Source organism: Schistocerca piceifrons, chromosome 1, assembly GCF_021461385.2.
Source record: "Schistocerca piceifrons isolate TAMUIC-IGC-003096 chromosome 1, iqSchPice1.1, whole genome shotgun sequence".
NCBI classification, from domain to species: Eukaryota; Metazoa; Arthropoda; class Insecta; order Orthoptera; family Acrididae; genus Schistocerca; species Schistocerca piceifrons.
In genome coordinates this window covers 330,043,201-330,055,341 of record NC_060138.1, presented here as the reverse complement: position 1 = coordinate 330,055,341, position 12,141 = coordinate 330,043,201, and the positions used below count along the sequence as shown (strand labels likewise).

General features: G+C 43.2%; 1 protein-coding gene across 2 annotated transcripts in view; it reads left to right on the top strand.

Annotated features, from left to right (window-relative positions):
• The window catches only part of LOC124794681, a 73,804-nt gene extending 72,696 nt beyond the window's left edge, over positions 1-1,108 (top strand). For both annotated transcript variants that reach the window (XM_047258238.1, XM_047258229.1), the window contains exon 2: positions 647-1,108. In XM_047258238.1, coding sequence (XP_047114194.1) covers positions 647-853 — 207 coding nt within the window. In that variant the 3' untranslated portion in view covers positions 854-1,108. The remainder of the gene's footprint in view (positions 1-646) is intronic.
• The last annotated feature ends 11,033 nt before the right edge of the window (positions 1,109-12,141 follow it).

Here is a 12,141-nt window from a genome sequence, read left to right as displayed (position 1 = left end):
TTACGCAAACGCCGTTGCTCTCGGTCGTTAAGTGAAGGCCGTCGGCCACGCGTTGTCCGTGGCGAGAGATAATGCCTGAAATGTGGTATTCTCGACACACTGTAGACACTGTGGATCTCGGAATATTGAATTCCCTGACGATTTTCGAAATGCAGTGTCCCATGCGGTCAGCTTCAACTACCATTCCGCGTTCATAGTCAGTTAATTCTCGTCGTGCGGCCACAATCACGTCGGAAATCTTTTCACATGAATCACTGCAGTGCAGTCCGCCGCCGGTATCTGAGTGGTCGGCGCGACAGAATGTCAATCCTCAGGGCCCGGGTTCGATTCCCGGCTGGGTCTGAGAATATCTCCGGTCAGGGACTGGGTGTTATGTTGTCCTAATCATTATCCTTTCATCCCCAACGACCCGCAGGTCGCTGAAGTGGCTTCAACTCGAAAGATCTGCACCCGGCGAACGGTCTACCCGACCTGAGGCGCTATCCACTCGACATTTTTTTTTCTTTTTTAATTGCAGTACAAATGACAGCTCCGCGAATGAATTGCCCTTTTATCACTCGTGTACGCGATACTATCGCCATCTGTATGTGTGCATATCGCTATCCCATGACTTTTGCCACCTCATTGTATTTGCCTCTTCTTGCAGGTGGCGTCAACGGGGAAACGTGGGTTCGGGCCTGCCACAACGGAAGAAGCCGTCGGCCTGCCGCACTGGGAAGACCTGCTGCGCAACTTCATCAGCGCTCCCGACAGGCCGTGCGGTTTTGGCCAACTGGGGAGCGTGGTCGGTCTATGTCAAGAGCTGTCGTCCTCACCGGACGGCGAACAAACACTGACTGCTCGGACCGGCTAAGCGAGGGGGTGACGCCGGTCTGCAGCGCATTCTACTACGCACTGTTTGAGGATATTTGGGTGTGCTGGCTGTTGCCTTTATACCACGGGACAATGACTTAATACCATCTCAGTGAAATACGAGAGTTGGAATTTTAACAGTGGCAACTATTTATATACAGCTCGTACAAAATAGGTACGTGTTTTAAAGTTTTACTAACCTTCAAAGCAGTCACCATCATTGTGTATAACCATTTGCCAGCGATGTGGAAGTCGTAGGATACTCTTAGCAGTGCCAGTTGGTTGACAGTTCGGGCGGCGCGGTCTATTGCCCGACGAATTTGTAGCAGTTCTGAAGCGAATGCCGTGAAGTGATTCCTTCAGTTTAGAAATCGAGCTGAACTTACGACGGCTCAAATCAGGCGAGTGCAGTAGGTGGTATAGCACTTAGCAGCCCCATTAGTCAAACAAATCAGTAACAGCTTTCACTGTACGTGCATGAGCATTGTCCTGCAAAATGATGGTCGGGTCCTGCAGAAAGTGTCATCACTTCTGTTTCTAAGCTGATCGTAGGTTGTGTTCCAAAAATGAACAGCATAGAGACAGGAGTGATGACACTTTCTGCAGTACCTGTCCGTCATTTTGCAGGACAATGGTCAAGCACATACAGTGCAAGCTGATTTGTTTGACTGATGGGACTGCTAAGTGCTATACCACCTACTGCACTCCCCTGACTTAAGCCCTCGTGAGTTCAGCTCGATTACTAAACTGAAGGAAACACTTCACGGCATTCGCTTCAGAACTGCTACAAATTCGTCGGGCAATAGACCGCGCCGCTCAAACTGTCAACACAACTCGCACTGCTATGACTATATCCTACGACTTCCACATCGCTGGCAACGGGTAATACACAATGCTGGTGACTACTTTGAAGGTCAGTAAAACTTTGAAACACGTATCTGTTTTGTATGAGCTGTAATTAAATAGTTTCCACTACTAAAGTTCCAACCCTCGTACATTACTGGCCGTAACAGCTCACATCCCAAGACATACTACTCGACAAAGTGACAAGAAACCCTGCCATAGCGAAAACTAACTTGGTTACCTGGGGCACAGCTGCGTTCCATGTCAAATTAGCGCGTTGTTCCAACGATCAGAAAAAACGATGGATATTAACAACTTACTGACGGTGAGAAGGAGCAGAGAGTGACAGTGCTGATGTAAAAGGAGACGGAATGTTCAAGTTGAGTAAGCGAATTATCTGTAAACTGTATCAAGAAGGGATAGTGCTGAGCGGATTGTGGTTTCAACTATCTATAAGCAAAGTGCGCACAATAAATATGACGGGTGTTCAATAAATTATGCAATTCTTTTTTCTGAAGGGATGTTCGTTTTATTCATGATTCGAGTATATGACTCTTTTGGCTACAAAACCCTATTTTTCAACACAGTCTCTGTCAAATGCGATGGTCTTACTGGGAGGGCAAGTATGCCCGAATGGTACTACTCTGCCAGTCGACGTCGGAGACAACGTCTTGCTGCGTCAGTAACCACCTCACATTTCGTGTACTGATTCCCTCAGAGTGCAACTTTCATTGGGCAAAACAGATGGAAGTCGGAAGGTGCGAAATCCGGCCCTTCTAGGGTCCACGAGGAAGGACAGTTCAACTAAGTTATGTGAGCTCGTCTCTGGTCCGCCGACTTGTGTGAGACCTTGCGTTACCATGGAGAAGGAGAAGTTCGTTTGCATTTTCACGGCGAGGAACACGCTGAAGTTGTTTCTTCAATTTTCTGATGGTACCACAGTACTCTGCCGCGTTGATAATTGCATCATGAGGGAGGACATAAAACAGATCAGCCCCTTCAGAGTCCCAGAAGATCGTCGCCATGACTTTACTGGCTGAGGCTGTGGTTTTGAACTATTTCTTGGGTCGAGAGTAGAGTTGGGTAAACTTGTTCATCCTTGGGCACTAGTTCACTGGTGATCGCTATTTTTTGGGAACCGTTCATTTTAACTCGCTCACCCTTAATTTGTGCTTGGTATCCAGTTTTTATGAAAAATTGAAAATTAGTAGCCGAGGTGACTGAAGATGGAAGGCGCCAAGGGGGGGGGGGGGGGTACTTGCCTCTGCCTTGGAGTACAGAGTTTTTATTCATAGCAGAATTCTCACATACTTGTAATTTTCGTGACTCTGCAAAACCTCTCGTTTAGCCAACTGTAGCGTTATGTGGCTAATCGCAGCGAAATACGAGTAATATAAGGTGGCGAACAAAAACCGGCCCCGAGTACAGACTGTTCACCAATTACGCTCGACTTGTTGACCGCTACGAGCAGAATAGAAAAAAGGATGTAATAATTAGGCAGTAAATAAATAACAAATAAGCTAATGCAGACACCAACTTCGAAACAATAGATGACGATTGGAAGGCGACAATGAGCAGTCTAGTACTCGGGTCCGATTTTTCGTGCGTCATCCTGTACCACTGAAATAATATTGTAGAAGTTATCATATTCTCTTTACAAAATGTGACACCAGACAGTCAATTATGGAGCGCGGACTTCATTCGGTTGTAAGTCGGTCTGCCTTCAATGACAATGAACATGCTCTTTTACCTTGGATCAAAAAGACGGGAAATGGCCATTCGTGTGTTCCGATTTCGTTTGCATGTGTAAAAACAAAAATAAAATCTTGCCTTTTTACAAGTATTTGTTCAACTGTTTATCGATATAGGGAAGTAAGCTGATTTCACGTTTGTTAACCGAAAATATGTATGTATTACATACCACGCAATTTTATGTAATTTACGTAACTATAAAATACATTTTAGATAACGGTCATGGACGCTGAATAGAATACGAAAAGAACCAGAAGTTCAGAGTTCAAAAAAGATTTGAAAAAGATCTAGAATGAGCGTGCGCAGCGAACGAAACGAACAACTCTATACTGAAATAACTATGTGCAGTCGGCAGTGGAACTGCGACGAGTGGCCACGCGAAGGACGAGTCCGGCCGAGCGAGACCGAGACAGACAGGAACGGGACCGAGGCTGGAACGAGACCGGCCGACGTGCCGTTGCGGGAACGAGACCGACCGTTTCCCGTTCCCGGGAACTGTAAGTAGAAAGCCGCGACCGAAGTGAACTCTGAAAGACCGTTCCTAAGAATTCATCGTTCGTTCCGATCAACTTGATGAACCGTTCCTTTCGACCCGTTAGTTCGCGAACGACCCGTCTCTAGACAAGAGATAGTGTGGCGCCAGTGCATGAAATCCGCTTAGCTTCCGGGTCGAGGCGGTGTGCCCGTGTTCATCAACTGTGACGATGTTCAATAAAAAAGTCACGATCTGCCTCACAACGCGCAAGCAATGCCGCACATACAGTCCTTCGTTGCTCTTTATGGTGGATACACAGTTTTCACTGCACCAGCTGGTGGATGAGTGTATCAGTACCACTTACAGAGACGCCCAGTTGTGCAGCGAGGTGTTTGATTGTGATCCGTCGATCACCACGAGTGAGAGTGCCTGCGCGTTCAGACACTGCAGGAAACTCAGCTGTGTGCGGCCGGCCGGCACGCGGGAGATCGAAGAGGTTTGCGTCACCTTGCGATTCTGATAGACGCCTCGCCCAACGACTCATCGTGCTTTTGTTCACTGCCAAGTTTCCCTACATACTCTTCAAAAGCCTATGAATATGTGCCATGCTTTGGTATTCCGACAAAAGAAACACAATGACAGCTCTCTGCTTGGAACGCACGTCTGTTATAGACGCCATTTTGAAGGTTAGGTTTAGCGCCACCACCTATTGGAACTTCAGGAAAATATAGGGGCTAAAGCTGGAATATTCCACTACGTCCCACAACAAATTCCGCATTTCTCCAACTGAAACTGGCCGAGAAAAATTTGTGTGTGTGTGTTGGGGTTTATGGGCGCTCAACATCGAGGTCATCAGCGCCCTGAGAAAAATTTGTTGGATTACTTATCGAACGACATTCCTATTCATAGACGTTGTGGGTAAATGTGTTATTAGGCAACAATTTCTCCGATATTATGAACAACACAAAGAAATATCAAATTTCGAAAGCTCCACATCTTTTTTCGCACAGAACTCAACCCCAGTGCTAGCAAGAAAACTCTTCTAAGACTCGTGTCTATGGGAATTGGTATTAAGTAGTACTAGAATAAATGAGTTGTCAGGTGTGTGAACGAGACAACAGCTTCATATAGAAAAATTTTGCAAAAAGTGTTGTTATGGTTAAGCACTTTGTGGAATGATTTGTATAAAAGTGTGAATTCCTAAGGGACCAAACTGCTGAGGCCATCGGTCCCTAGACTTACACACTACTTAAACTAACTTAAACTAACGTATGCTAAGAACAACACATACACCATGCCCGAGGGAGGACTCAAACCTCCGGCGGGAGGGGACGCGCAATCCGGCTTTTGAATAATGCTCGAAATCATGTACAGCAGCTGAAGTGCTCATACATCAGTGAAGTAAGGATACCATTGAGTGAAATTCCACGAGACGAATATCCTCCAGTAATTATTCAAATTCTAGTAATCAAAGTTTAACATTGAACATTAAATTCTCGACCTGCACCTCATTTATTGTACAAGATTTCAAACGTCATTCAGAGGCACGTCGTATGTTTCTCAAATCTGATCTATTTCTTACTTCTAGACACATCATTTCGCAAAACATTTCACCGTTATTTAAGATTTTTTCAAGCTTTGTTTAGGAAGCATGAAATATAATATGTTTAAATATCGATCGGTATTCTGTTATTATTGAATGTCCACTACTGGGCATTAAAATTGCTACACCAAGAAGAAATGCATATGATAAAACGGGTATTCATTGGACAAATATATCATACTACAACTAGCATGCGATTACATTTTCACACAATTTGGGTGCATAGATTCTGAGAAATCACTACCCAGAACAACTACCACTGGCCGTAATAACGGCCTCGATATTCCTGGGCATTGAGTCAAACAGAGCTTGGATGGCGTGTACAGGTACAGCTGCCCATGCAGCTTCAACACAATACCACAGTTCATCAAGAGTGGTGACTGGCGTATTGTGACGAGCCAGTTGCTCGGCCACCATAGACCAGAGATCTGGAGAATGTGCTGGCCAGGGCAGCAGTCGAACATTTTCTGTATCCAGAAAGGCCCGTACAGGACCTGCAACATGCGGTCGTGCATTATCCTGCTGAAATGTAGGGTTTCGCAGGGATCGAATCAAGGGTAGAGCCACGGGTCGTAACACATCTAAACTGTAACGTCCACTGTTCAAAGTGCCACCAATGCGAACAAGAGGTGACCGAGACGTGTAACCAATGACACCCCATACCATCACGCCGGGTGATACGCCGGTATGGCGATGACGAATATACGCTTCCAATGTGCGTTCACCGCGATGTCGCCAAACACGGATATTACCATCATGATGCTCTAAACAGAACCTGGATTCATCCGAAAACATGACGTTTTACCATTCGTGCACCCAAGTTCGTCGTTGAGTACACCATCGCAGGCGCTACTGTCTGTGATGCTGCGTCAAGGGTAACCGCAGCCATGATAGTCCATGCTGCTGCAAAAGCCGTCGAACTGGTCGTGCAGATGGTTGCTGTCTTGCAAACGTCCCCATCTGTTGACTCAGTAATCGAGACGTGGCTTCACGATCCGCTACAGCCATGCGGATAAGCTGCGTGTCATCTCGACTGCTAGTGATACGAGGCCGTTGGGATCCAGCACGGCGTTCCGTATTACCCTCATCAACCCACCGATTGCATATTCTGCTAACTGTCATTGGATCTCGACCAACGCGAGCAGCAATGTCGCGATACGATAAACCGCAATCGCGATAGGCTACAATCCGACCTTTATCAAAGTCGGAAACGTAATGGTATGTATTTCTCCTCCTTACACGAGGCATCACAACAACGTTTCACCATGCAACGCCGATCAACTGCCGTTTGTGTATGTGAAATCGGTTGGAAACTTTCGTCATGTCAGCACGTTGTAGGTGTCGCTACCGGCGCCAACCTTGTGTGAATGCTCCAAAAATCTAATCATTTGCGTATCACAGCATATTCTTCCTGTCGGTTAAATTTCGCGTCTGTAGCACGTCATGTTCGTGGTGTAGCAATTTTAATGGTCAGTAGTGTATATCAAGAGAAAGCAGTGAAGTTTCAATTTTTGTTGTGATCTAATTTTTTTTTTTTTGATTTCCTCTACTTAGTTCACAGCAGCCGTTGTGAAAAATTTCAACAGCCCACAAACCAATAATTATGTTTTTCTTAATTACGCTGAATACTTTCAAGCAATTAAATCTTTATTTGCAGAACAAAACATCACGCTGGTCAAATTTATTTACCATTTGTCCGTTTCCCATTCTTCGTTTGGCTATGAAAATTCGGAGAAAAAATCCATTGTATAATTTGTAATAAGTTTCGTTTTCGCTCAGCTCAAACATTTGACGAAGAAGACAAAATGCATTAACTTTTTACGAAAAGTGGATTATTAGAATTAAGCTAAAAGTGTGAGGTCATCCACATGAGTGCCGAAAGGATACCGTTAAACTTCGGTTAAACGATAAATCAGTCGAATGTAAAGGCCGTAAATTGAACTAAATACCTAGGAATTAAATTACGAAAAACTTAAATTGGAAGGAATACATAGAAAATGTTGTAGAGAAGGCTAACTAAAGACTGCGTTTTATTGGTAGGACACTTAGAAAATGTAACAGGTCTGCTAAGGAGACTGCCTACACTTGTCCGTGCTCTTTTAGAATACTGCTGCACGGTGTGGGATCCTTACCAGATAGAATTGACGGAGTACATCGAGAAAGTTCAAAGAAGGGCAGTACGTGTTGTATTATCACGAAACAGGGGACAGAGCGTCACTGAAATGATACAGGATTTGGGCTGGCCATCATTAAAAGGCGTTTTTCGTTGCGGAGCAATCTTCTCACGAAATTTCTATGACGAACTTTCTCCTCCGAAAGCGAAAATATTTTTTAGGCGTAGGGAGAAACGATCACCATGTTAAAATAAGGGAAATCAGAGCTCGTACGGAAAGACATAAGTGTTAGTTCTTTCCGCGCGCTATAAGAAATTGGAATAATAGAGAAGTGTGAAGATGGTTTGATGAACCCTCTGACATACACTTAAATGTGATTTGCAGAGTATCTATGTAGATGTAGATGTAGAAGCAACTAGTGATTTATTCAGACGAAACGTGGGTTCCTTCAAATTACACTGTTAACAAATGTCAAAGTTGCTGAGGCCCATTGGAAATCGAAGTGCTGGTCAGTGTTTAGTTACTGTGCTATGCAAGGCATTGCCGTAAATGCGCGTCATGTATGAGTGCGCTCCTCTTGTAAGGATACTGGAGTGTACGCTTGCGCTCCCTGCCCCCTGTTTCTCTGCACTGCTGCTTTGTCCAGGTCTCCAGTTCGTTTGCTGCTCGTTGCGATGTACACAGCTTGGAAAAATTAGTACTTTCTGTCAAGACAGATACTATCCGTATGGATGAGGCGTTTTTCTTTAGAAAACCAGTCATTCAATGAGAACCACATAATGGCTGTGGATGACTGTGCAGGGAGTGCTTCTCACGTGATTCCAACTGGATATCGTAGTTTTTCGAGAATTTCCTGTTGTAGGTCAAATTCATTGGTACAAATTTAATTTAATTCCACGACCGGTTGCTGCTTTCACATTCACGCCATTTTAAACTTTTGTACTTCTAGCTGCCAGTACCAAACCACTAGCTGAGACTACGCAGAACTTCCGTATTTAGACATCCAATATCTGTAGTTGTGTTCACTGAATGCAATCTCTGGGAAGTCTACAGATCTGTCCTTCTAGATGTGATTGCTGTCTAACTGTATAAACTTCGTGCACTCTTTATATCTGAACTTCTAATACAGAACATTTATATAGTTTACTCTTTGTACAACATCGGCAAGTATGTTAACCAAACTAACTGAGCAACATTCTTGCATCGTGACTGAACTTATCCCTGAATAGAAAGTGTGTCTATCCACTGCTATGAGTACAGAATAATACATTACTTTTTTAACACGGTATACGACAGTTCGTTTGTCCCGACAACTTTAAGTGATAGACATTGGAGATGAAGGTAATCTGAAGCCGTTAAAAATTAATATACTTACTGTTCTCTAAATCCAATAAACGATGTTTGAAGATTGCCTTAAGAATGATAAGGCTTAACTGTGCGACAACAGAAAAGTAACTCTACTCTGCAAAGCATGCCTGCCTTTGATTATAATCATCTTCAACAAAGTGAGTTGGAAGAAATCACGCTGTTTTTGTTATTATATGGATAAATCTCGCTTAGGTGCAATGTGAGTAAGCGAATCGCCATTAAACCACACACTGACAATAGGATCATGCGAGCTGCTATGCATATCCAGATAATCGTGCTTAAAACTTTTGAATAGGCAAGTGGGCTGTGAAAACTCAGTATGGAATAACTTGAAAACTATTGTGATTTAGTTGTGTGTTAATAATGGATGACTAATACGAACAAAAGTAGAAAATATGAACATCCCTACATTGATGATAATCGTGATTACTATAATTTGGATATGTAACAGAAACGTCAAGAAATGAACACTTTTGACAAAACTTGCTCTGAAATTCAGGACCTTAAAGAAAAAAGGGTATAGAGTGATACGATGCTTTCCTGTGTTCATACATAGTAGAAAGAGCTTAAACCGATAGTGTTCTAATAGTCGAAACAGAAGTTACAATATTGATGAAGTTTAATTGACAAACTCCCTAAACACGACAATGCGTTTCCGAAGTATTAGCACACGCGAATGCATAGCGGCAACTACATTCCGACATCGAACCTCCACAACAGCACGGCCGAGACGAGACGTCCGATTGTACCAGCACTCGACAAGAGGTGCTGGCTAGTACGGACTTACTAGGCGATCACAACGTAAAGTAGATCCTGCTTTTCTTATTACCTTGCAGTACAGTCTTCAATATCTTCGTTCTGTTTTCATTAGATACTCATTAGTTTAGTTGTGACACAATTCTGTTTCTTTCTGTTTGTTACAATAAATAAAATGATTACGTTCCAGACACTCCAAGGCCTGAAATTACATGACTTTTTGAAAAATTACAGTTGAATGCTTTCGATTGGTTGAAAAACCGAGAAAGTAATTGTTTACATAGTAAAACGACTGGCTTCGTGTTAGCTACGTGACCGATGCTGCTGTCCACAGGAAAATATCGCCATGAATTACAGAAGAGCGTCATTGACAGTGTTTCCACCCGGTATAGTGAATGAAAGCTTTCTTCAAATGTGAGAAATGCGTGGTAATGTATAAAACAAAACACTAATTCTAACATTTCACTCCATATTAATTGCATTAGTACTGTATATGAAATGTAATCTAAACGTCACGAAAAGCTGATTGATGAATTATCTTAACAAAATGTTAATAACCACAATTAACAACGATAAACGATCCACTTCTCTTTTGTGCATTTAAGACATCCCATAGATGGGGGAAGTGGACAAGTTCGTCGTGGTTTGCAGACTAATCAGGGACCACATGTAATGTTGAGATGCGCTCACTATTGCGTACCCTTCACGGAATTTGAAATAATTATATATCGGATAAATACCTGCCGTAAGTGAATTGAGTACCACATACTATTGATGATCAAGGTACTGGCCTTGCCATGTTGATAATCGGGGACTTGATGGTCCAAAACGGCGAGAGTGGGTGCAAGGTACTGTTTGCAAATCAAAATGGAAGTCCCTCCACGTTCTTTGTACACCTTCAACATTTATTTACTCAGAGAACCCACTTTTGGAGAGGATATAGACAAAGCTTTCACTGTTCGTCTATTTAAACTACTGGTCTCCTACGAATATCGTAAACTATTAACAATTATTTTATCAAATCCAACTCTTGACGCGAAACAAAAGCTTTGTTTACTGTCTCCATACAATAACTGATATCTTACGCGTTTTATTTCTGCATTAGGAAATCGAAAATTATGTGCCATCACTCACACATACTAGCTCCCTAAGGTCTTCTAAATCCCCTAGAGTTTGAAGCAGAAAAGTATAGCGCAACAGGATAATTAATGAAATTACAATTCATCAAATAATCCCTTGACTCCGGCAGTGGGCTGCCTCCACAATAATTTTTACAAAAGGTGATACATCTCATAAACATGGCATTGTCCAAATTACAATTTTTATATCAACCAGCAATAGTCCTCTCTAGTCCAATACTGAATGAAACACACAACATACACACTCAAAAATTATTACTTAAACACAGGACATATGAATTACTATACTACAAATTAGTTATTACAGGTTTTACACTCATTCTTAGATAATCTTCGACATGAAATATGCAATTATAATTGTAATACATCACAAAACACAATGTAAATAAACCTTTCCCTTTTTCAAATGTCCATTTTACAGCTAATGTCCTAAATGTATCTTAGCAGGTTTATTCGGGTCCTGGTAGCCCTCACTCTTGACCGGACCTCAGCTGGAGTGTCATTCAGTTTTTCGGTTCCTCCGCCTCTTCCTCTGTAATCAGACGAATGATTGAAATGAATCCTTGGGTCATTACTTCCCTCTCGGTTTCGATCATTAGCTTGATTGTGTCCCTGTGATCGAACAGATTCCAACTGTTCCAGTATCTCCATCAAGGCCTCCCTATTTTTAATTAGGTTCCTAGATACAGTTTCTTGCATCTTCTGATTCAGTCTTCTTTTTATCGCAGATATCATTCGCCATCACTCAGGGGTTGTTCCAAGGTCTCGTTCAATTCCCACAAATGCTCGGCAAACTCTTTCGACTTTCCTCTCCATGTAGTAGGTCCTCAAGTGCTGCACATTTCAGAGTATGCTTCGCAAATTTTTCGGAAATTACTACAATTGGGCACTTGTCCTAATGTAAATATCAGTTAAAAATTGTTTATTTATCACGAAGACTGCACACCGCAATTTAAAGTTATGTCAACCAGTCGTCTTCACTCACCAACTGACGTTACTGCGAGTCGCGATGTTTTGACGGTTGAGGTGGGCGTGGCGCTGTACTGCCGCTGGAGCTGCGTGAGGTTGCTCTGCTGTTGCAAGCCGTCGTAGTTCTCCATCGGCCGCTCCGTGGCGCTGCAGGCGGGCGTAGTTTGTAGTTTGGCCGCTAGGTGCCGGGACTGCGCTCGGTGTCTCGAAGTCGCGTCGCTCAGCCGGCCGCTCCGTGGTGGGATGTCGTGTGAAATCACCTCGCGGATC